Source organism: Pantherophis guttatus, chromosome 9 (genome assembly GCF_059756535.1).
Source record: "Pantherophis guttatus breed Tessera chromosome 9, ASM5975653v1, whole genome shotgun sequence".
Taxonomy (NCBI): Eukaryota; Metazoa; Chordata; class Lepidosauria; order Squamata; family Colubridae; genus Pantherophis; species Pantherophis guttatus.
Genome location: NC_142071.1, coordinates 31,345,710 through 31,371,795, shown reverse-complemented (window position 1 = coordinate 31,371,795; position 26,086 = coordinate 31,345,710). Strand labels below are relative to the sequence as shown.

Genomic DNA, 26,086 nt, shown 5'->3' with positions numbered 1-26,086 from the left:
CCCCAGCCAGGTGGAAATTCTGGAGTTGCCCTCTCAACAAATCTGAAGGACACTTATATGGGGGAGATGGTTTCTTTGTTCATCTAGCTCAGCATTTTCTCCTCTGAGAACAGTTGTTCAATAGCTTGGTTGGAAGATTTAGGCATAGTCTTTCCCATCACATGTTACCTGAATCTAAGCCTGGAGATGCTAGGGGTTGAACTTCCAGCCTTTTTGTCAAAGTGGTTAGATTGTTGCTAAGCCTGGAGATGCTGGTGTTGAATTTTGGACCTCTTCATGAAGAATCTCAGATTGTTGAGCAGCTACGATATACCCAAAACTACCGTACATCCATGTTCCATTCCAAGGAACAGTAGCTACATCTGTGGGATAAGTGAAGCCCTCCAACAAAGAATTCACTGCACCCTAAAGAAGCCCCTGGTTCTTGAGAGAAAAAGACGTGTTCATAAAAGTGACACGTAAGCCAAGCCTTGATGGACTATGCTTGTATTTTCCAAGGCCCCAACTTTTCACTGAAAATAGCTGCACTAAATTACTTCCTAATCTGTTAGGGTTTCTTCTGTAGTTGAGGTATTTAGCGAAGGTTAGATAGAAAGCTGGTGAGCCAGTCCAACCTATCTTCCTTCTCTCTTTAATGGCCAACCTTGGAAAGGATTGGCTGCTGAGCCGATCCAACAGGGCCGTAGCAAGTTTCCCCAGCCCCAAATCTTCCATCTGACAAATAAACTTTTCCCCCCTCCCTTCCCCTCCCCTCTCTCCACCCTGTCCCCAAATATCTCTGCCCGTTGAACCGTGCAATTTGCCAAGGCTGTGAGGGACCCTTGAAATGACAAAGCACCCTTTAGTTAATTGCATGACGGATCGCCCAGAGTTAAAAGTTCTGATTTATATGACTGTAGCTCTAACTGCTCAATAACCCGGCTGCGTAATCTACTTTCATTTCAAACAGAGCTGTGATTTATGGGGCAGCCTGCCGTTTTAGCTCAGAAATGAGGTGTTCAACATATGCTCTGTTGACATAAATTTGGAATTTATTGCTCTTGTCAAAACTGCCTGTTGGACAAAGGTGCGTATTAAGGCAATAAATGACTGGGAAGGGTTTTCTGTCAAATTTTCTAACCATTGTGCTCAGGCTGTTTGAGGAGTCAGGGGTGGGATTGGGCACGTCTGCCTTAAAATTTGTCTAGAGGGTGGGTGGAGGTTTCCTCAAACCTGGAGAAGGAAGAGGGTGCAAACTGATTAACCTTTGCTTTCATATATCCTGGAGTTGCCTCTTCCTTTTCTTTCTCGTTAAGCAAAGAAAAAAAAGGGGGGGAGGTAGAAGGGGACCCCATCAAAGCAGGCGAGGAGGTTGGATGCATCATTTCTAAGGAGGAGATTTTTTGCACCGAGAGATTCCAACAGTCACATTTGGGTGCCGTGGAATAACATTCACCCTCGTTTTCTGAATGTCAGGTTTGCAGGTTTTCCTCCTTTGTTAGCCTGAGGAGCAAAAGAATGACTGCATATTATTACTAGCATAATTGGCCATTTCAGGGATGGCTTTAGACCAGAGGTATCTAACCTTGTCAACTTTAAAACTTTGTGGACTTCAATTTTCAGAATTCCCCAGCCAGCATGGCTTGAAGCCCCATCAGCCGTAAAAGTTGCCAAGGATGGATGTCCCTGCTTTAGACTCGTAGGAGATACATCCTTCCACAGTTTCCCCAAAATACTGTAGGTTCTGAAAAGCTTACATCAGATTTTTTTTTTTTTTTATCTCTGCACAGTCCAGTAATACAGGCTTGACCTACTTCTGGTAGAAAATTAATTTCTGTTGTTTGCATTCAGATTTAGCTCTGCCTTGAATAGATGGCTCCAAATTACTGTAGAGGAAGAAGCGAGTCCCAGCTAATCGAAACCCCAGAAATATTGGAGGGGCTTTTTTGAGCCTGAGGAAATCTTGATCCAGCTATTTATCTTTCAATAAAGGACAACCTCAGCCAGAGAGATAAAAACCCTTCTTGAGGGGGACTATAAACTAGTGTCAAACTTTTGGGAGCTTTTATGAGTTGGGATTCTCAAACAGGAAGCAGGACTTGTAGAAGTTCCTCAGCTAGAGAAAGGAAGTGCATTTCTTGTGTGACCTGCCTGTTGGAGAGTGAAGACGTTGGCCTCCAACCTTTCCACTAAACCAGGGGTCTCCAACCTTGGAAACTTTAAGACTTGTGGACTTCAACTCCCAGAATTCCTCAGACAGCTTTGCTTTACAAGTCTTAAAGTTGCAGGTTGGAGACCCCTGCACTAAACCCTGTAAGAAGCCAAACTCTGATTTGTCAGGAATTATGGTAGCCTAAGGATATTTTAGATTGTGGCTTATAGTAAAGATGGGCTCGTCAAATCCATGTTCTCAACCCTTTCCTTCTTCTTCAGACAACTCCTCTTTCAGATTACTTGGTGCAGTAGAGTGAAAGTAGGTTTGACTACTTTCCCTGGGAATCCTCTACTGTCAGTAGTGGGGAGAACTGTGCTCTTTCAAAGTGTATTCATCTCCAGAAGGTTGGTCCCTCAAGAGCTCTTGGTACTAGATTTCTCAGGTGCAGATGTAACCGGGGTCTCTTTGCAGAACTGGGGATCTCGGACCCTTTTCAGAAGATTTAATTGAACACCTTGGAAAGCAAGAATGGAACCAGGCAGAATTATTTTTTGTCCTGATCCAGACCAGGTGGTGGTTACCTTGAGAGGATTCTAGATCAACGGTACTGACCGTTTCCTCCTTGCCCTACCAGGAAGACGAAGGAATGGCAATTCCTCTGGCTTTGTGGGAACAGAGCCCCCCTTCCCAGGAGCTGTGGGGCGGGTGTGCGAGGCCCCCTCTCCTCCTCCCCCTCCCCCCCACTGTTCCTGTGTGCGGGTGGATTCAGTCTGCTTTGACAAATGCCTGTGCACACCCATTGTACACACACAAACTTGAAACTCTCCCGAATGGCCGAAAATCGCTTGCCACCAATCTCCCTTCCCTTTCACACCAAGCACCCCGTTGGGAAAACTCATAATTTTTACACCACACGGTCCTGACTGGTCAGTGTGGGAATGAGTGTCTCTTTGAAGTGCTTTTTGCAGGAGATTTTACAGGCCTTTTTAATTACCTACAGCTTGCGAGAGGCCTCCTTGCCAGTCCAGCTTTTGATGGTTTGTTCTTTTCCCGTGGCCTGTTCAGAAGCCAAGGTGCAGCAATTGTCCACCCGCCCCCGGCCCAGAGCCACCACTCTGGCATCCCACCCCCACCCTAAGTTTCAAAGACACCCCCCCCCCCTTGGGCTATCCTGGTCCTGCTTCCTGTTGGGAGAGGGAGGGAGGCCATCCTGGGAACCAGGATCTTTCAAAAGCTCTGCCTTCCATCTTCCTAGTTGCTTCAGGGAAGAGATGAGTTGGCAGCCAACAACAGAAGAAAAATATCCAGCAATTAGTAGCCCAAGGTGAAAGATCCAGTTCGGGGGGCACAGGAATCAAACAGACAAATTTCCGAAAAGGTCTCTAATAGAGCAGGAACTTGAAGTGGACTGTCTATTTGTAAAATTGATCTCTGTGGCCCAAGGACCCTTTGCTTGCCCTGAAGTTAGAAATGCTCCGGACTAACTCTTGGCCAGTCATAGGCAGTTGGGTGCTCTCTTCTTAATTTGTGATGAGAAAGGAGAATTGGTTGTTTGATGTAGTGAACACCCTGACACAAGAGATTGGCTGCCTGCTTCTCCAACGGAGGGTTGGCCTGGGTGACGAAGGCTGCTGGGACCTCTGCCTTGGCCTGCACGATATTGGCAAGACTAGCCTGGGCCGAAAGCCTTGACTCTTGTCCCTCCTTCCTTAGCCCTCAGATCGACTTTAAACGGCTGTTGAGTAGTTAAGTTGTCCGATTCAGAGCGGATGGATGTGCCCAAGGCCGAGGTGGACTTTAAGCCTTTTTGTTGGAGAAAGGAGACTTTGTTGTTTGGTCTCCTGGATCAAGAATCCTCTCCGAAAAGAAACAGAGAAAGAAGCTTCATCTGGGTTTGAAAATAAAGAAGCAGAATCTCTTTGGTCTTGTAAGATGGGCACCCATATAAATGAGAGAGAGAGAGAGAGAGAGAGAGAGAGAGAGAGAGAGAGAGAGAGAGAGAGAGAGAGAGAGAGAGAGAGAGAGAGATGGATGGAGATAGATAGGTAGATAGATAGACAGACAGACAGACAGACAGACAGACACAGACAGATGAGCGAGAGAGAGATATGAGATAGATAGATAGATAGATAGATAGATAGATAGATAGATAGATGATAGATAGATAGATAGATAGATAGATAGATAGATAGATAGATAGATAGATAGATGATAGAGAGAGGCAGACAGACAGACAGACAGACAGACACAGACAGACAGATGATGATGATGAGAGAGATATATGAGAGAGAAAGAGAGAGAAAGAGATGGATGGAGATAGACAGACAGACAGACAGACACAGACAGATGAGCGAGAGAGATATGATAGACAGACAGACAGACAGACAGACAGACAGACAGACAGGCACAGACAGATGAGCGAGAGAGAGGTATGAGATATAGATAGATAGATAGATAGATAGATAGATAGATAGATAGATAGATAGATAGATAGATAGATGACAGAGAGGGGCAGACAGACAGATGATAGATAGATAGACAGACAGACCCAGACAGACAGATGATGATGAGAGGGAGATATATGAGAGAGAGAGAGAAAGAGAAAGAGATGGATGGAGATAGATAGATAGATAGATAGATAGATAGATAGATAGATAGATAGATACATAGATAGATACATAGATACAGATAGAGATAGAGACAGACAGACAGAGAGAGATAGACGGATAACTCATCTATATGGAAAAAAAAAAAAACACCACCCAGCAAAGGAGCTTCTTCAGTGTAAACTCTGCTGTTCTTTCTGATAGCAGCTCCGATGCTTCGTCTGCCTGCCCAGCTCAACCCTCCAGCCCAATTGGCATCTGCTCTGGCCAGTGGAGAGAAGCGTGATCTGCTAATGAAGTCTTGGTGTTTAAGGACCCTGGCACAGAAATCAAGACCGCGGTTATCCTTTGGCTAATGACCAGGATGCTCCACCTTCGCCTTTTCACTTTCCTCTACTCTGCCAATGTTTCCTGGTTCTGGTTCCTGTCCTTCCTGGGCTAAGGAGGTTCCGTTTTCTCCATCACGTTCCCCGAATACTCGAAAGCTTCTCTTAGTTTCTTTACTTGGCTGTTTTTCGGCAACATTTACTATTGCAAAGTATTCCTCGGAAAATCCCAAATCTTGGAAGGTTTCATAAAGTATTCTCGGCTTTTTCAGGTGTTGACTCTGTCTTCCTGGAGGGGAAAATTGTATGTTGTTGGGCTGTTTCTTAGCTCTTGTGCATTTCATTAATTGATGCTTTCATCTGGGCTACTCGGGGCCAGTTTTATACCCAGAGCAGCAAAGAAGCCAAGTCAGTAACTAAATAAAGCAACCCCCCATTTTTGCCCTCACAGGCTCCTGGGCTGCCCCCAAAATAGCCCCCTTTAAGGTCCTTGTTTTTTGTTTAGGACTGCATGGAAGTGAGGAAGCCAGTGAGTTTTTATTTATTTATTAAATTTATAGTGCCGCTCATCTCATTGTTTAGCTTTAAGTTTATTTATTTGTCAAGCATATATAAGATTACAGGTAAAAATTATAAACATAATTCAAATACAGGAAAAGAGTAAGTAAAAAAGAATATCTCACCAATCTCTTTTGCATTCCCTTTGCACTTGTTTAAAGCTAGCATCCACAAGCAACAATCCCAGTGTTGTTTCTTCTTTTGCTCAGTCTTTTTGGTATTTCCTCCTCACCTTTATAAACTCTTTCTGGCTTCACTTTAAAATGAAGTCACCAAATCCAGAGGCCAGTGGTGAAATCCAAATTTTTTTTACTACCGGTTCTGTGGGCGTGGTGTGGCTTGGGCATGGCTTGGTGGGCGTGGCAGGGGAAGGGTACTGCAAAATCTCCATTCCCACCCCACTCTGGGGCCAGCCAGAGGTGGCATTTGCCGGTTGTCTGAACTACTCAAAATTTCTGCTACCGGTTCTCCAGAACCTGTCAGAACCTGCTGGATTTCACCCCTGCCATAGGCTGTGTTTCAGGTGTGATTGCACCATCAGTGTGTTTCAAGTCATTTTTTAAAAACATGGCAGGTTTATTTTTTGCTTCTTTACCCAGAATTTCTCATCATGCATTACTCTTTTTGCATGCACATGTGTGTGCTCACACACAAACCCTAATCGCTTCCTTTCAAGCGGTGGCACAGACTTCCAGTATTTCTTTTCCCTTTAAGAATATTGCAAAATGCCTCTGTAAATCAGTGACTTTCTGCCACTCGGGCAAAATTATCCCAACACAATGCCTTCCGAGGTGCATTATTGTTAATTTGTTGGTTGTGTGTATCCCGATGGTCTTTTCTGATAGGAAAGTCAGTCTAATCCCTGGGCACCGTCTCTGCGGGTTTAATTTGCTTGCACAGAACTCAGTTTTTTAAAAATGCAAATGGAAGTTAGATCAGTCGGATGTTGAATTATTAAAGTACAGTTCGTTTTTCTGTGCCCTGCCCTTTTGGAGATTATAATTGAGAATCAATATCTATGGAATTGTTTTATTTCATTCTCCTTTCTTCCTAAAAGCACAACTTTAGCAGAAATAGCTGGCTTGTCTATTGATCTCTCCCTTTCTGATCTTAACAGCACAAGAGGCTATAATACCTTGCTTACATCTGCTGTGGTTTCTCCTCTTTTTCTGCAACATTGCCTTAATCCAGTGAGCATAAATAGAACATTTCAATCATATTTTGCTACCCGGAAACCAGAGATAACGCGCTTTAAGACCTCGTTGAAAGGAGACGGTATGAAACGGGGCGCGATAACATCATCCTCTAAGCAGGTGCCAAATGGAAAACTTTTGTTCCTGTAGAAATTTGTTGATAGAGATATTTCAAATAAATTACTTGCCGAAAGGCTGGCGTGTTCTTTATTTATTTCTTTAAAACAAAGGGGCCTGCTTATGCAACCAATAGCAAAGCTGGTGTAGATCTCTAGGTGAGCAGTTGGCCAGAGTGAGATTAATTTGCCCCTTTGTCATTTCTGACACTCGGTGGAAACTTTGTTGGAGGAGGTGGGCGGGTGGGTGGGAGCAGCAGCAGAGGTAGATCAAGAGACATTTTGGGTTGCTGTCGTTGTTTTAATAGGCTCAGATGCTCTTGTGCATCTTTGCAAAATTAGAAAGTTAAGGTCCTGGAAGAGAATGTTTGGCTCTGAAATGGCAAGGCGACTCTTAGAAAGTGTGCAGACTTTGGGGCATCTTTGAACTTCTCCATCAGACCTTCGTTGGAAACGGCAACACAACCTTCTTGACATTCTTACACATAGTAGATCTGTGTTTTCGTAAGTTATGATCCAGGCTCCTTCCTCCATTGGAAGGGGCGGGTTTCTGCTCCTCAGTTTCCCTCTTGGCCTTGAAAACACCAGTTTAGAGAAGCCTCTATTGCAGTGGTTCTCAACCTTCCTAATGCCGCGACCCTTTAATACAGTTCCTCATGTGGTGGTGATCCCCAACCATAAAATTATTCCTAAAACCATTGAAAATATGTGTTTTCCAATGGTCTTAGGTGACCTCTGTGAAAGGGTCGTTCGACCCCCAAAGGGGTCACGACCCACAGGTTGAGAACCACTGCTCTATTGAATTAATAGGTTGAAGATCGCCCCACACAGGAGGAATGGACTGGGAAAGGATGGGAAAGGATGAAGGACACGTGAAGAAGGCCGTGCCTGACCTCAATGGCTTGAATTAAGGAGGCCAGTTGAAAGCCAATTACAAATCCATCTGATCGATCTAATTTTCTCTGAGACACCACCCATCTATTAAATTAATACAAGATCCCTATTTCTATCTCATAGAACAGGATTTCTCAAGATGTGAGAACTTTAAGAGGTGTGGACTTCAATTCCCAGAATTCCCCAATTGGGGATTATGTAGGTTGAAGTCCACTCGTCTTAAAGGGGGCCAACGTTGAGAAACACTGTCATAGAAGACATGATATACAGACTTTCTATGATATAACGTTACATTGCATTTTGCAGTACTTTCTGTATTCCTCGCTTAGAGGTACTGGAGGCCGTTTGCAAAAACAGTGGGATTTGGTTCTTTGTGATCAAGGTGGATTAACAGAGTTGGAAGGGACCTTGCAGGTCATCTAGTCCAACCCCCTGCCCAAGCAGAAGATCCTACATCTGCATCTACCTACCCGTGTTTCCCCGAAAATAAGACCCTGCCTTATATTTTTTTGAAATAAAAATAAGTGCTTGGTCTTATTTTCACGGAGGTCTTATTCTTTTGGGGTGCGTGGAGCAAGATGGGGCTCCTCTCGCCGTCTTATCTGATTTCCAGCTCTGCATTTAGATATTTTGGGGGAGGGCTTATTTTGGGGGGGGGAGGCTTATTTGAGCGCATGCACTCAAAAGCCCGATTGGGCTTATTATCAGGGGATGTCTTATTTTTGGGGAAACAGGGTAGGATTGAACTCACGACCTCCTGATTGTGAGGCAAGAGCTCTACCTCTAAGCCACCGCAGATCCACCTGCATGATTGATTCATGAAATGGTATTTAATGCTTGGACTCTCACATTGTCCTAAAATGTGTTTCTCCACATTTTAGGCATAAACCCACAGGGCATGCTAAACCCTGAATCATAGGTTACATGCCACAGTGGCTCAGATCATAAAAGCCACACCAGAGCCTCCTGTATTCTGTGAACCAGGGTGGGACATTTTTCAGCGATTAATGTTTCTCTCCCTGTAGTGTTTCATTCCTTGTTCCAGCTAGTAAGCCATTTTAAGATTCCCTTACATTAAACCAAGGAAGAAGAACCAGCATGGCTCGCTGGGGAATTCTGGGAGTTGAAGTCCACAAGTCTTAAATTTGCCAAAGTTAAAAAACCCTTACATTAAACCTTTCCCTTGGCATTCTTGTTTGATGTCTTTGCTCATTTCAACCGCCTGATCTCAATAGATGCTACCCCCCTCCCCCCGGCTGTTTTCTCCTTGTCTCCTTCACGTTTAGCTTTGCAAAGTTTTGCCAATGGTCCAGCCAGCTTTAGAATCACACCCGACTCTGATGCAACTTTTGTCAGGAGCATCTTAAGGATAATGACACGGAGAGGAACCGCGCTGGTTCATTGGAAAAGCATCGTCTTCTTTTGACCTTAATTCATGGTTGCTCCGAGTGTGTCCTGGCAGGATGGCAAGGCTGATGAGAAAATGCTCCTGGATTCAGAAGTGTCTTGTCTAACAAGTCAGCCCTCCCAGCTTCTTCAGAAAATCTGGATTTGTGGTGACTTTTGGCAGACTCCCTGCTCCATGTGTTGTTTGTTTGAAAGGAGCTTCTTCTTCCACTCGAGCTGGCTCAGACTTGTGTCATCTTGAGCTCTTCTCAGAAATGCACATGGTCTTCATAAATATTTGTGCCGGATTGGAAGCCTGATAAAAATGTCATCATCTGAAACATTATGAAACAGTCCAAAAAGAAAGTCTTGTTTTTATGTTGGATGGATGTGCTTCAGTATTCCAGCTAGCCGAATCAACCATTTTGTACCTGCTTAGCATAGTACAAAAATAAAACCAGTTTATTGTACTTTCTTTCTACCGTTCATCCAGGGCTTCAAGGGGAGGGGGGGTATAGAGAATTGTTCTTTTTTGGGGGGGCAGGGTTTGCTGGCATTTAAGTCCCCCGAAGTTGGCCTTGGTGCATTGCACGACGTCTTCCTTTTATTAAATGAAGTTTTAAAAGGTTTTGTGTTCTTCCTTTTCTGTCCTAGACAAAATATATCAGCGAGTTTTGCTTCTTCTTTTCTTTTCAGCTAGAAATGAATTGAAAGGCCATTTAGATGGCAAATAGCAGCAACTGTCCGTGTGTAATTTCTAAGGTTATAATTAGTGGGTTTTTGCCCCCCTTTCTTGAAACTGTGCATTTGAAGAATTGTTTTTTCAGCAAATGCCACAAGCAGCTGCTGGGTCTTTCTGTACATAGACACCTCTCTAATAGCCACAATTGCTTTGCCCACAACTGGACTGTGAACAAGGCTGGAAAGCCAAAACAATAAATAAATAAAACAGATATAGAAATTTCTTCTCTTCCCTCTTTTCGCCAACCTCTCCCTGCTTCTAGCTGAATTGTGTATTTCAGAATAGTTCCAAAATATGCCAAAAGTGGCCCCTTATTTACAGCCAAGCTGTGTAAGTAGGTACTTGTCTTGAGTAAAGTTATTCCTTTTTTTAAAAAAAAAATGTTTGCTTCAACGTTTCTCAAATGTTCCACTAGAAGAAGAACCTGAAAACTACTCTTGAAATGTTTGCTTTTGACCAAATTCAGAAGTGTCACATATCTGATTGTGCTGCCGGATTAGCTATATAAATCTCAGGGGGGGGGGAATCCTTCTTTAGAAAGGTTGAGAATGTAGCCAGGTGGCTTTAAGAAGTGGGAACATTGATAGTTTTCTTAAAATGGTTGAAAAATCTTGCTTGCCTTGTCCGAGTTAAAGGCATGGCTACTGCACAGACCGCAGTTGAAGAGGCCTGAGCTCAGGAGACTGGAGACTGTCTTCCATATAGCCTACCAAAAAGGGTGTTTTTGTGTGACTCCTCCTCCTTGCTCCCCAAACCCTCCACCTTTAGGGGAATGGTGATGGTTGGGGTTGATAAAAGTTGTTGTTGCTGCTCTTGGCTGACTCTGCTATCCTTGGTGAAGAGTTGAGCGTACTCAACATTTTGGGAATATCAGTGGGATTGGAGGCTCCCCAAAAGCAGGTTGCCTCCTTGTAGAAGAGGTTGAGGGGTCTCCATCAGACCGTCAGGGCTTCTTGAAGGAGTGCTTCTGCTCCAGCCTTGGGAAGATCACAGCCCACGCGGGAAGTAGGAAAGTCAACCTCTCCCACACTCCTTTTAGTGCTTTGGGGGCCTCTTCCGACCACGCGGTTTGCATTTCGTGTCTACAGACGTGGTGGTTTCTTTTCACCAGTCATTTCCAGCCTGTTTTGGAAATGTGAAAAAAAATTTCAAATTGGGTGATGGAGCAAGGCAACCAGAAGTGCAGTGTGGAGATAAGCAGGGACTAGGACAGGAGTCAGCAATCTGAGGCTCTGGAGCCACATGTGGCTCTTTCACCCCTCTGCTGCGGCTCCCTGTCACTCAAAATATGCATCACAACCACCAATGTGTGACACCTGCTGGCACGCAATTTATTGAGCTTTTCAACCTCTGGTAGGCTAACCATGGATAAATCCAAGAAAAGAAAAGTTTCAGAAAAAAAACAGAACATTCAATTCAATTACAAATGCTAGTTTTGTGGCCGCTCAAGAAATACTCATGCACGGGAAGGGTTTTGTGGCTCCCGGTGTTTTCTTTTCTGTGGGAAACGGGTCCAAAGGGCTCTTTGAGTGTTTAAAGTTGCGGACCCCTGGATATGCCCTTGCTTCAGTATTCAGGGCCTTCACCAAGATGTCAAATCGATTCCAGAGATACGAGCCACTCTTGCAAAATTAATGTCATTGCTTCTCCTTCCGTGTGAGAATTCCATGTAAGAATTTACTCTTCCGCGTAAGAGTTTAGTCTTCCATGTAAGAGTTTACTCTCCTGTGTAAGAATTGTGCCCAACAGGCAATCATTAGGGGGGACGGGGGTTTTTCTGAGCTGGTGAGAATCTCTGCATCGATAGAATTTGGGGGAGGCTCCCTAATTCAAGAAGGGCCGTGCCCTCTCCCCACTTAGGCCCCATAAGCTATGGACCTAGACTTCATCTCCTCTTTTCATTTACCCTCCCCGCAGGAAACTGCACAGTGCAATGAAGACCTATGGGTGTGAATTGTGTGGAAAACGATTCCTTGACAGTCTCCGCCTTCGGATGCACTTACTGGCTCATTCAGGTAAGCGTAAATGTGTGTGTGTGTGTGTGTGTGTGTGTGCGCGCGCGGGGTGGTTGTGTTCTCCCATCTTGACCCAAAGTTCATGGGAACATCGGTCTTGTCCTGGAGTTACCATTTGCCAAAATCCTTGGTTCTAAAACCGTTCAACCAGGTCCCCCAAAAGGACAGGTATGTTCCCAACAGGTGTGCTTAGGACCCCAGGAGGTGTGGTGTTAAATGGCTGGATGCCTTGTTTGGATAGTAGCGTACAAGAAGGGGGTTACCTCTTCCCCGGCCTTCTCCTTTTCCCCTCTTCCCAGAGCTCTCGTTTGTCCTGGATATTTTGCCTCCACTTAAAAAGATCTTTTGCTGGGGGTGGAAGCCCACCTGGGAGTGACTGCCATGGATCTTCCTGGGTTGTGAGGTGGGGGAAGAAACCCATCTAGGCAAGGAAGTCTTGTTGCTCTTTTTAAGGGAGTAAAACCAACCATGAAATGGATTGATGTCTTTAATATGCTACCCCTGGCCGTGTTGAGGGGGGATTTAGCGATGGGGCCCAGCTGCTGCCGTTTCTTGATTTTGGAAGGAAGATGTGATTTGTGACCATTGGTGGTTGAGCAATTTCTCAAGAAACAGAACTAGAGCTGCAGGCTGGGGATTCAGTTTGTGTCGACGCCGAGGCATTCAAATCAGGAGCTCCTGCAGAGGAACAAAAACTGGGCTCTTTCTGAGATGGTAGACCAGGTGTCCTTCCTGTTTGGGATGTTTAGAGAGGCCCAGAGGGAGACCTTCTCGTTCGTAAAGGCTGTTCTGGGCTCCCCAGCTGTACAAGGGTAGTTCTCAATGGCAACCAGGGAGCCCTCTTGCTTGGAGTTTGGGGCCTCGTCCATCAGCTTCCCACCTGGATAGACCCTTCTTCTACTCCACCCACCGTCTTCCTTCGAATTTTGCATTTTCAGACATGCGTCGTGAATCTCCTCTTCTCCAAATTCAAGCCTCCACCAAAGTTTCATTAGCAAAAGTGGCAGAACTGGGCACTCGTTTAATGAATTTCCCTATTAGGTTGAAATGATGCAGGCCCTTTAATTAAAAGTATACGGAGGAACTAGCATGCTAAACTGGGGACGATACTTGCCTCTCTAGAAGCTAATTTAGTTCCCCACTCTCTCGTATCTCTCAACTGAATGTCAATGGGCACCCACACTAACAGAAAACTCGGTTCTTGGAGTGCCACCATAGTGTTCTTAATGCCCAAGAGCCTGGATAAAATCTCCAGGTTTATCATCACCAACATTATCGTCAACATCTTCATCATTGGTGGAACCTGGAAACTTTTTTTTGGTGCTACTCAATCCAAATTGGCATGCAGATTAATTCCTGGGAGGACAAGCAGACCTTGGGTTGAGATGGGGTGATGGGAGTATAAAGACGATGGATGGAATTGAGGGTTCTCCACAGGGGCAACATTTAGTTGTCCCTCCCAAGGAAAGCCCCCTGGTTGTGAGGTTGTACTCCTTGCTCCTAAGAGGTGCCAACGTCCTGGCCGGAGGAGGAGAGAAGGATGGAAATGGTGGCATTCTGTTTCCAGCCGAATTCTGGGACAGTTTAAGGATTCTGTAAGTAGAATGCTCTGGAGGAAACGTTGCCATAAAGCTTAGCAATCATTAGGGAAGAGCTCACATTTTACCCAAGAGAGGTTTTGATTTGAATTTGGAGGAGGGACAAATATACAGTGGGCAGACAGCCCCACCCCCGTGCTCTCTTCCTCCGTTTCTTCTGTTGTTGGGAGAGTAAATTTTCCCAGGGCATGGAATGACCATCAGTTGGGCACTGTTACCTTTGGGGCTGGTCTTGGAGAATCAGCCATGGCAGAAAAGCTGGGGAGACCTGTTTGCTCTTGGGGGGGGGGTCTAATTTCAGGAAACTTCCACGAACCTTCCAAATCCCTCAAAAGCCCCCTTTGTTTCCTTTGGCCCCTGGGGGAGCTATGCCAACTTCAGCTGGGTCCCCCAGAAACCTCCCTTTGAGGTCCTTGCAGGTTCTGGGCAATTGGGCAGATACAAGGTTTGTGTTTTTATCAGCAGGTGTCCACTGGAAGTGTGGGGAGGAAATGGGGTGGGGTGGGGTGAGGAGGGCTGGCCACTTCCCAACCACCTTTTCCCTTGTCGGAGGGCAGCCCAGGACACGTGGGGTGTAACGCGTGTTTTGCCTTCCCCTTCTTGCCCCGTTTCCCCCCCTCCTCCCGCTCTCCTGGCGCACGCGGCTTCTGTTTGTTGCTGTGGCCGTGGCCTCATGCCAAGCGCTGTCTGGCTGCCGGCCCACTTTGAGGGTACAGTATGTAAAGCCAGCGCTGAGCCAAGTTTGTCATTATGAAAGATGATTATGTTTTTTCCCTTCCTATCCGGGCGGGAGGGGGAGGCGCCCTGATGCTCGAAAACAGCCACGTTAAATTCCAGCCACGTTGTTGACAAAAGCAGCCGCTACACCTTGGACTTTCTTCTCCTCCCAAGCTGTGCGCCCCCCTCCCTCCCTCCTCCTCCTCCTCGCCAGATAAGCCGAGGCAGAATGGGCCGGAGGAGGGCCGCCTCTTAATGCTCCCACAATGGGGTTGTTATTTTTTTGGAGGTCTTTTTGGGGGGGGGCAGGAGGGGGTCCACGCAGAGAAATTCATGACTTGTTTAATTAGAAGTGGGCTCCCCGCGTGGAGGAGCCTCTGGTCTGTTGGGGGGGGGGGTTGTAATGCGTGTACGGCATTCGCAAAATCCTGAGGTTAAAAGAATGGAATTCCAATCAATTTTGGATGCACATCAGCTAAGCGGGCATTGAAGAGCGCTAATCTTCAGGTGTAAGGTATACTTGAAGATTAATTTTCGAGCCATAAAGCCCCAGCCCTTAAGTAACAAGGCAGAGAGGTAGAATCTTGATTGTCCCGTGGCTACTGTACTTCTAAGTTTGCTCGAATGAAATCAGGGGAGCATGCCACGTCCTTGTGCCTAGGAGCAGGTGAGGTGAGCACACTTCTGCAGTCAGGTGTTCAGTGCTCAACTCCAAATCCCCTTCCTTCTGCAAGCATTCTCGTGGTTGGGTCTTCTGAAGACCACGAGGGACCATCCCACTCAGGATGACCAGCAAGAACAAATCATATTACTCTCCTTTGGACCACCTGATGCAGGGGTTTCCAACCTTGGCAACTATAAGCCTGGAGGACTTCAACGCCCAAAATTTCCCAGCCAGCTGGCTGGGGAATTCTGGGAGTTGAAGTCCATCATGCTTAAAGTTGCCAAGTTTGGAGACCCCTGACCTGATGGATCCCTTTAGTTCTTTCCTATATATTAGAACCTCTTACCCTATTCCTCTTAGAAATGAAAGGTGGAGTAGAAGACCTTCATAAGTCCTTCATTGGCAAAGAGCAACAGTAGGCAGAAATTCCTCCATTCTTCCATGCAAAGAAGAGGACATGGCAGGTTCTTCATAGTCTCTGGTCAGTTGGGAGTTGATATTTGTTGCTCCTGATCTTAAAATTGGTGCCTGATGTCAGGAGGACTTCACCCCATCTAAGGTTGTTCTCAATATCAAGAATGTAGGGAAAGGAGTCCCTCAAACCTTTGAGAAGATACGATGGTGAGAAGTGGAGAAGGAGAAGAAGAACTGGTCTTGGTGAACACGTGCCTCCTCTAGATATTCATGTTAGTTTTGTATGGAGCCCTGGGTTGGAAGGATTAAGGATGGGGTGGTGGTCCCTGTTACTCCCCACTCTCTCAAGTGTGCCCCTACGGCAACTGGAAAGTAGGGGAACATGGTGCCCACTGCCCACCCTTGGAAAAATGCCACCTTTCATTAAAATTGCTCTCTGCTTGTGTTTACGTTGAAAAATTGCGTAGGCGTGTTTTCTCATGGCAGTGTTTATAGCAACTGTTTCGTGTACACGCGGAATAATTATAGCTGCGCAGAGCACATGCACATGCAAACACCTCTGTGGTAACCTGGGTGTGTGACAACCCAAAAAAAAAAAAATGCATGGCTTGGAAAGAGGGAAGATGGGAAAATTTGTTTAGTCTGTATGATCGGTATGGTCTTCTTTAATTCCATGTTTTCAAGCCAAGGCTCCAAATTAAAAACTTTTGACTTTTCTGAATTTCAGACGCAATTTGTCGATTTAGTTTTAAACAGGGGGTGTCAGGGAAGCGTCTTCTCAGAAAGGCGTGCCCTCATGAAACGAAGACACCAAAACACAACTGGAGAATATTGTTTAGAAGAAACTTGTAAATCGAAAGTTTGGAGTGATGTGCACAGCACCGAGTTTAGTACAAACTTTCTTTTTTCTTTTTTTTTCCCCCCAGTTCCTTCCCCGCCAAACTAGGACAGGAATGAGGCAAACTGAACTTACCCATGAAAAAAAATAAGAAGTTCCAAAACACCGCAACCTCCTCCATCTCCGCTCGTTCCTCCGAATCACAGAAGGGGCCCCAAAGAGCCCAGGTTGAGATCTGACTACCCTTTGGGCTCCATAACTCACTGGGGTCTTTTCTCAAAAGGTCCGTTGAGTCCCACCAGCCTCAGGAAACAGCATCTGAACCTTGTGCACCAAGGTGGCCACCATGCTTGGATGGAGATCAGAGGTAGCCACCTCTGGAGTTGGAGTTGAGGAGGTTGTGGGTTGTGTGAAAGACAAGGGGGAAAGATGGAATAGACCTTAGGGACCTACCCCACACTCCATATTCATAAAGTAGCCCACTCTTTCTAGAGCAGTGTTCCTCAACCTTGGTAGCTTGAAGATGGGTGGACTTCAACTCCCAGAATCCCCCAGCCAGCAGCGCTGGCTGGGGGATTCTGGGAGTTGAAGTCCACCCATCTTCAAGCTTCCAAGGTTGAGGAACACTGTTCTAGGGGGACCTATTAGGGAAATCAAATCTATAGGATCAGAATTTGCAGTCCCATTTTCATTGAGGGAACCTTTCTGGCCTTTGAAACAGGTGTGATACACTTCATTTGTGTCAACCCTCCAGAGGCTGCCGCTGTTTATCTACTGATGTGGTACCTTCAGATTTGGGGGGGGGGTGGTCCTTGTTCCTGCCTCGGTTGGCATTTTTCCTTGGTTAGGGGAGTGCCTGCCCCCACCCCGGTGGTCTTCTCTGTGTCCATTCTTCTGGAGCCAGGGACTGCTTTTCCTTCCTCCCTTCCCCCTGGAATGCAAAATCCATGGCTGGGGAGGTAAATGCAAGCAGTCCTTGATTTATGACCAGCAATGGAGGCCAAAATTTCCATTGCTAAGCGAGACGTTCGTTGAGTGAGATTTGCCCCAGTTTTACGACCTCTCTTGCCGCAACTGTTACATGAATCAGCGCAGTTGTTCATTTAGTAACCCGGTGGTTAAGTGAATCGGGCTTCCCCACGGGACTTAGGTCGCAAAAGGGGATCCCGGGACACTGAAACCGTCATAAATGCGAGTCAGTGACCGAGCGGCTGAATGCAACAGTCTTAAGTGTGAAAAATGATAAGTCCCTTCCTTCAGTGCCATTGTAACTTCGAACCGTCACTAAATGAACCGTTGTAAGTCGAGGACCAGCTGTAACAGAATAAGAGAATCGGGAGGGACCTTGGAGGTCTTCTAGTCCAACCCACTGCTCAAGCTAGAACCCTAGCCCATTTCGGACCAGTGGTGATCCAAACTCTTTTGAAAAGCCTCCGGGGTTTGAGGTCGATGCCCAGGCTGCCTGTCCGTCCAGCTAGCCTTCTACCCAGGGAAGAAAAGTCTCCGGCACCCCTAGTCCTCCTTTCCTCCCGGCCCCTTTGTGTGCCACCCTCCTGGCCATCCACCTGCTTTTGCCCCTCTTCCCCCAGCTGCCCAGGGTGGCTTTGCTGCTGCTGCTCCTGCTCCTCTTCGCTGGCCGGGCGCCCGCTGCCTCCTCGGGTTTTGGCCGGGCTCCCGAATTTATTCCCCAAGTGATGTCATCGGCTTGCCGGCAGGGCTGGATGTTCTGCCAACATTCCAGAGAGTTTATGATCGTTGGCAGATGCGCAGCCAAGAACACACTGTACCCGCAGCAGAAATTAATGCAGGCTTGAGTTGAGTCCAACCCCGATACACAAGAGAGGAAGGCGGGCGGGGGGGCGGGGGGGGGGGAAGAGGGAAAGAGAGAGAGAGAGAGAGAAAAAAAAAACCACACAAACTGTTTAATGCTGTTTATAAATTATACACTTGCTGATGAAAAATACATTTCTTTCTCTTCCTCCTCCCGCGCACACCTCTTTTTATCTGTCTTTTCATTTATTTATTTTCAGCCTCGAGAGTTTAAGCTGATTAGAATAATTTGGTTGTGTGTGTGTGGGGGGGGGGTTGTGGTTTTTTGTTTGCTTTTAGCTCCTGTTCAGGCAGGGGTCCCGAGCTGCTGGCACTGGTGCGCCAAGGCCATCCTCTCCTGCCCCCCCACCCTTCTGCCCCCCCCCACCCCGGCCTTTACCTGAGGACCTAGGATTTACTTCTCCCCTCTCCTCTTCTTCCTCGAGACCTCTCAGCCCCCGTTTCTCTCCTCTTCAAGAGCTGCCTTCTGCAGCACTCTTTGGAAAACAACCCCAGCCTTGTGGGTCTCGTGTTTGAGGTTGTTTGCTGGTGTTCCGTGTCCAGGGTGAGCTCTCGTTTTTTTTATTTTAAAGACGCTAGTCCTCTGCAGGGGAACGAGAACTTCTCTAAGAGTTGAGCAAACACCAGGACAATAGAAAACAATGGTCTCAGGATCAGAAATCAGAGCCATTGGTGACGGGGAGTCGATTCATCCCTAGTCTCCATCCAGCCTGGATGGCTGTTTTTATGGACGCCACCCAGAAACATTCAGGTGTCTGTCTACATTTGCTACTTTTACGTTGCTTCGGTTGTTGTGCCTTCCCCCCACCCAAAAAAAAAAAAACCCCAGCCCACCAAAAAAAAAAAAAAAAAAAGCACAACCCCCAACCCCTTGCTAATGTTTATCATTTGCCAACAGGCTCGACAGATTTCTGCTTCCTGTCGAGCGTCTCCGCTGTAAAGGCCCCCGCGTTGCTAAGGAGCCGCTCTCCGTACTGTAATGGGCTGATTGTGTATTCCGTTCAGCACTGTATTTTATTTTTGTATGCAAGGCAAAGTGTTTTGATGGAGGACGATTGCAGAGTGTCTGGAGGCTGTTGGGGAGTTTTATAGGCCGTACAGTACACCGCGTGCCTTCTGGAACGGAACACAGGCTGTTGAATTTTGGATAAGGGGTGTCACGCTCTCCCTCCCGAGCTCGCACCCTCGGAGACAGAACAGGGTTTTCTGGGGCAGGGGCAGGAAAGAGGACACCGTGGCTTCCCTCTTGCACTTTTGGGGGAGCAGAGGTGGGGTTTGGGGTCTCAAATGATGGGGGGAGGTGTCAGAGAGGGAGAGATCAAGATTTTGTTCTTTCCGTGCTTCTTCTCCGTCCCTTTTTTTGGGTGGGGGGTATGTGTCAGTGTGACCCTCTGATGGCTCTTCCAATGCAGTGTGGCATTTTGCAGGGAGAGGCTGGCTGGATTTTGGGATTTAAGAGTCTCCTTTAGAGAGGCCTGGTGTGCAAGACGGAGAAAGGCATTTGTGCGCCCCACTCGTGTTTGTCAAGAGGTTGTTGGCAAGAGGTTGGATTGATACCTTGATGTGGTGCATGGTGCAAATCCTTCTACACACAAGCAGACCCACAGGAACACTGCTTGCCCACCCTGGTGAGGAAGTTTAGGTCCACCTAGGAGCCTGGTCAGGTGAGCCTTGAACATGGCAAGCAAGGCCTGGTGTGGAGCAGAAGCTTCAACCATCTGTGGTCCAGGAGGAAAGGTGCTCTGCTTCTTTTCATCTGCAGCGCAAGGAACCAAGAACCAGGAATCCACCCTGGTTGGCCGTAGCCTTCCTCACCTCCATAGTCTTCTCCGGGAACCACAGGCTGGGCCAAGCATTGGAACATGAGGCAGCTTTGATGATTCTTGCTCCAGGTCACAAGGACCATATCATCTTGCCGTAGGACAGGAACAGATGTGCACAAATGTACCGTCTGAATGTATCTAGTGGTCCTTCGGTGAGATCACACCTGGAATCTTTGGCTGTCTGATCCCTCAGACCAGGGATTCTCAGCCTTGGCAGCTTGAAGACACTTGCCAGCTTGGAGAATTCTGGAAGTTGAAGTCCACACATCTTCCAAGTTGCCAAGTTTGAGAAACGCTGATTTAGCCTGGAGATGCTGAAGGTTGAACCAAGCATCCAGTAGGCCATGTAGATGTTCTGCTGTGGCCTTTGGTCCTTCCACGGAGACTTCAAATGTTGCCTCCATGGTACTGAGTCCTTTGGAAAATGAGTGACTCCCAGTTTATTTTGAGGGGGCTTCGTAAAAGGATGCTATGGATAAGGCCTGCTCAGTGGGGAGATAGCCCAGGATGCTTTATGGATGGACAGATCTTCAGTCTTCCCCAAAGCACTCTCTCTCTCCCCCCTCCCTCTCTTCTCCCTCTCCCTCCCCCTCCCTCTCTCTCTCCTTCTATGTCTCTCCCCCCTTCCTCTTGCCCTCTCCCTCCCCCCTCTTCCTCTCCCTCCCTCTCTTTCTCCCTCCCCCTCCCTCTCTCTATGTCTCTCCCCCTTCCTCTTTCCCTCCCCCTACCTCCCCCTCTCCCTCTCTCTCCCTCTCCCTCTTTCTCCCTCTCTCTCCCCCTCCCTCTCTCCTCCCTTCCCCTCCCTCTCTCCCTCCCCCCTCTCTTCCTCTAGTATAGGGATCTCCAAACTTGGCAACTTTAAGACTTGTGGACTTCACCTCCCAGAATCCATGAATTCTGGGAGTTGAAGTCCACAAGTCTTAAAGTTGCCAAGTTTGGAGACCCTTGCTCTAGTGTACCTTTGACCTGCTTGCTTTCCACATGTTGGACAATGTTCCCTTCAAAACAGCCCCATGAAAATAAGGAGCATGATGGGGGGGGTGTCAACATGGCTTGGCGGTGAGACCCCCGGTGCAGAATTCAAAGAAGCACGAACACCCAAAATTGTCCTTCTTTTCCCCTTCATGAATTAGTTTCAGAAATGTTATTTATTTTAAAAAAAGTTGCATTAAGATTTTACTGGTCAGATGACAGATGAAAATAAGGGGGGGGGAAATCATACAGGCATGAAAATAACTACATCCCCCCTATCCGTAACAGCGATAACGGCAGAGCTGGTGATGTGGTGGGGGCCGTAACCCAGAAAGCGAAGCGTGGGAGGCCGGGGGGGGGGGGGGGGCTCAAATCATGCTGCCGAGAGCGTTGCCTTGTGGTTTTAAAAAAGGAAATAAGACATTGACAGGGATGTTCACTTTAGAAATCTGCCTTGTGATCGGTTTTAAAAAAAGAAGAAAGAAAGAAAGCAAAGCCCCCCCCCTCCCCATTCCCGCTGCCCTTAATATGCTTCTGTCTGTGGCTTTTGGAAGCTGCATTATTCTCTTCTGTAGGTTCAACGGCAAAGGAAATGGGTCTTGGACCAGATTCGGTGAGGAGGGGAGACTTTTTCCGAGGGGGGAGCGGAGGGAGAAAACTAGAGTAAACCCAGTGGCTCTCTTTCTTTTTTTTTTTTTTTTTCTTTCTTTCGTTTTTTTTTTTTCCTGGGCAAAAGAAGAAAACGAGGGAATGGGGTAGAGAACAGGCTAAATTTAAAATTGTAATTGGCTGACTTCCACAAGCTTGCGGGTGTTTTAATGACTCATAATAACTTCATTTAAAACCAGCTGAGCAGAAAATAGATTGGAGAAGAGCCTCGAGCCATTATGGATTTCTCTGGGTTTGGGGTTTTTTTTTTTTATTTTATTTTTTTTTCTCTCTTTTGCTTCCTTCCCCAGCTTTCTCCCCCCCCCCCTCTTTTTTTTTTTGACAAGCCGTTTTCGGCAGCCAGCAAGGGTGCTCTGAAGACTTGGCTGACTTTCGCTCTCTCTCGCTCTCTCTTTCAGAGTTTGGTGGGCTGCCCGAGAGAGATTCTATAGAACCTAGGCTTTGTGTGATATTTTTTTGTGTATGTGTATATTTGTGTGTGTAGACTGATTAAAAATAGATGCCTTGAGGTATTATTTTAGCATCAGTGTGTGGAGAATGTTTCTTTTTTTTTTCTTTTTCTTTTTTTTTTTTGCACTTTTGATGTGGTAAATGGGACATAAATAAAATTGTTTTTGAAATGACTGAATTAATTAGGTAGTAAAGTGACGGCAGTGCATAAATTTGCTTTTGCCAACTTTTTTTTTAATTTTAATTTTTATTTTCCTCTTCTTTTGCAAATGTCTCGTTACCTCCACCTTTTCTCCCCTTCTCCATCTGGCCTTCTCCCCCCCCCATCTCCGTTTTTTGACGCCGGCTGAATCATCTTCTGGGGCGCATTTTAGGGTCACCGATGATGGCACACGGTGTCCTCTGGCGAGCAGAGAGAGAGAGGGAGGGAAGGTCGGGTGCCTGTGAAATTTTGGAGGATTGCAACGTCAGAAAATATGCGAGTTATGAAACTGTGGTTGGAGAGGGAAGGCATCTCGCGGTCATGGCTGGCCATAACTCAGGAATGGGCAGCGACTGCCAAAAAACGTGACTGCCCTTTTTCATGTCTCTCTGGATGTAAACAGGCGAAATACATTTGTAAGCCGGGAAGGATGGAGGCGGCTCTTCACACCCGAGCCAGTTATATGGCCCTGTTCACAAAACAGCCATCCTCGGTTAAGGGACAGGAAAGGCGGGATGAAGAGAAGGAGGGGACGCAATGTGTCTGCACACACAATTCATGCCTTTGATCCAAGGGTGAGATGCTACCGGTTCGGACCAGCTCAGCCAAACCGGTAGCGTGGTTCGGACAACCGGTAGCGGTAGCAGAGTGAGGCTCCGCCCACCCGCCCGGACATTGTTATTTCCTGGTTTTAACCAAGAAATAACTTTATTTTGACCCTCTGTGCATGCGCTTCCAAACCAGTACGGAAGGTAAGTAGATTTCACCCCTGCTTTGATCCCGCCCAAAAAAGGGGCCAAGCAAAGTGCATTTGGGGCCAGAGCTTGTGTCCAGGGGTCTCTCTCAGCACAGGATTTGGCCTCCTGACAATCTGGCCCAGTGTGGGTGGTTGTGGTGGGCAGCTGGTGTGCCAGTCTCAACTGGAAAGAGGCCCGCAATCGAGGGCCAAACAGCAATCTTCAGCACACCTGGCTTATCTATGGAGGAAGCTCTTCTCATTTATTCCTTATAGGCTATTTTCAGACATGGAAAAGGAAGAACAGAACAGAAGGTCCTTTTCTGCCCTTCTCCAGCTTTGGTTCCTCTGGGTTTCACCTGTAGAGGAGACTATGGAAAAATTCAGGGTGGCAGGTCTGCATTGGGCATTACCTGGTCCAGAAGAGAGGTGGGTTGACATCTCTCTCTCTCTCTCTCTCTCTCTCTCTCTCTCTCTCTCTCTCTCTCTCTCTCTCTCTCTCTCTCTCTCTCTCTCCCTCTCTCCATCTCTTGGTTGATTCCTACAGCCTATCCTTGAACCCAAAAATTGGCCAGTCTCGTTTGAGTGGCCTCTCCCTCCCCGATAGGCCAAAGGTAAGAGAGAGAGAGAAATGAAGACTGATAAATGAATTGAAAGTGAGAAGAGACTTAGGACCCCACAGTTCACGCCTGAGCTTCAAATCTCTTCTATCAGTTAGAAGACCATTTCTTGACTTCATAATCGTCTTTTAAAATTGTCCATCAAAATTAACCTTCTGATGCATTAATAATGATTTGGGGCATCTTAACTGTTGGAATTTGATACCAGCTTCTTCAGGGCTCAGACCCAAGGAGATATCAACCCTGTCCTCAAAGAGAAACCCCAAACAAGGAAAGTTGAGCGGCCTTCAGAGAAAAGAGAGTTGGAACATTCATGGTGTATCTCAGAGCTCATTTGAGGTGAGGGCAGGATGCCGGTTGCACACATCTTGCCACCTGCCCCCTCCCCAAATCTGCAATGTCCTGACTTGACCCCCATTCTTGGTTGAGAATGTGTTAAAAAGTGAGATATCACACGTCAGGATCATGTAAAGGTAGTCCAGTTGCACTCAGGAATTATCTGACCTCATAACTTCCAACCACTTGTAGTGAATCACTCCCAGACTCCAGAGTATGAGGGTCTCAGTTCTGCACCGCTGCCTGTTGAACAAAGAGAGCCATCAGTCCCACCCAAAGAGGGGAAAGGGTACAATAACATCCAGGTGGCCTGACCCCAGGAGCATTTGGTGTCTGTTTCTTGGGGCCTTCAGCCCAACTTGCCATCTAACCAATCTTATCCTAACCACCTCCCACAAAGCAGTATACAACAGAATTTTGGCTCATTTTCATGGTGTCTGAATCGGTTGGTTTTATGCGAGAGGATCTTTTTCAGATGATTACTCAATTTAACGTGGAGAGCTCTTTAAGGAACACACATTCACAAAACAATTCCCGTCATTCCAGTTGATGACCCAACTCTAAGATACTGGAGCTGAAATTGAGATGCCCAGATTCACAAACTGTCCAGCATCTGGTCCAAATTACCCCCTTTTTTAAAAAAAATGTTTAGAAAACATATTTCTGATGTTATCGTTGGCATGGAAATGTGATCATATCCTGCCTTTGGCAATCTGTTTCTTGCAAGGAAAAAGCTCATTGGCTTAAACAAGGAGAGGTGTTGTCTGTCTGCTATTCCTGATTTCAGCCCTCTTGAGAGTTGAAGCTTCTTCTGGCTCTATGACCTCAAGAGATTGGAGATGAGTAAAGTTAATAGTTATGAAGGACGTCAGAATAGCTCAGGCCAAGCCAGGAAATATCAAACATCTGGCTTGCCACCATCCATGAAGAAAGGACTAGCCTTCTTCATGGAGATCTCGTACTAGGGCTAGAGAGAAATGTTCTTGTGATACATGAGAAACAATACCTTTGTAGGAGTCCTAGAGCATGAACAATGAACAAATTACAGTCCTTAGTCCTTGGTTCAAATTCTTCTGTTTTTACCAAACTGGAAAGAGTTGAATTCTCAACGCCTAGTCATGTCAACATTAGGAGGTCTTCCTCCAGCTCGTTCTGTTTCTCCTCATGTGCTCCTTTTCTCTCCTCTACCTCGTAAAATGTTAGGGATGGTCAAATGATTGAATTAGTAGGTTTATAAAGTTAATAGGCCATCATTTATCCAGCCCTCTGGAAGAGACAACAGGTTTATTGGTGGCATTTGTACACCTAAGCAAAGGAAAGGAAAGCGTCAAGGGCACTTTAGTGTTTAAACAGATGTTCCTGGTTGATATTCTTGATAACAGTAGATTGACTGGGTTAAAAAGGGGGATGTTAGATGGAGTATTTTTGTTTTTAAATCACCGAGCGAGTCTTCGCTGAAAAGAGAACGTGTTTGATGCACTTGGCTGCCTCTTGCTCCTGGCAGTGTCTTCCACATATTTTAGTCATGCTCTCAACTCCTCCGTTGCAAATAAATAAATAAATTTGAGGTTGACGAGGTAGCAATTCTGCCCAGCAGGTTGAGCCCATCTCTTCCTCATGCAAATGGCTGCACGGAAGTTCACCGCTTGGCCCTGCCCTGCGTTACCCGTGTTTTCGGTTCCTCTCTAACGGCCCAAATCTTTCCACTTTCTCAGCCAGCAATTTGAATGTCATTTTTTACCTGGCAGGTACCGTTTAACAATGCTCAGGAAAGGAGGCAGTAAAACAAAAAATAAAGAAAGAAACAGATTTCGCATACAGATTTCTCACGCGGCTTAAAAGGAGGAAGAGACAAGCGAGGAGACAACGAGGGGCGTTTGGGTGCACGCAAGGATGTTGTTTGGATGCGCCTCCTTACATCTCCCTTTCCAAAACATCCACCGTAGTGCTGTACAATGTCACACTTCAGTTAGAGAGAGAGAAAGAAGGGGAAGGAGAAATCAAAGGGTTGGAAATCAGTGAGAGGGATCTTTGCATGCCAACTGTGTGTGTGTGTGTGTGTGTGTGAGTGTGTGACAGTTAAGGCTTACACACACCAAAGGCAATTGGGTAGGTGTCACTTTTTAACCGGTTAGAACATTTTTTACTACTTCCTAACATCAGAAGTACAATCTTCTGAGGAGCGTAGGTTCGCCTCTTCCATCGAGCCAGTAAAATTGGGGTTTGGAGAGCATTAAGAAGGGAGGG

The 26,086-nt window shown here is 46.5% G+C and overlaps 1 protein-coding gene across 2 annotated transcripts in view; it reads left to right on the top strand.

Annotated features, from left to right (window-relative positions):
- Window positions 1–26,086, top strand: part of ZBTB16 (zinc finger and BTB domain containing 16) — a 135,283-nt gene that overhangs the window by 48,887 nt on the left and 60,310 nt on the right. For both annotated transcript variants that reach the window (XM_060695018.2, XM_060695017.2), the window contains exon 3: window positions 11,873–11,970. In XM_060695018.2, coding sequence (XP_060551001.1) covers window positions 11,873–11,970 — 98 coding nt within the window. The remainder of the gene's footprint in view (window positions 1–11,872; window positions 11,971–26,086) is intronic.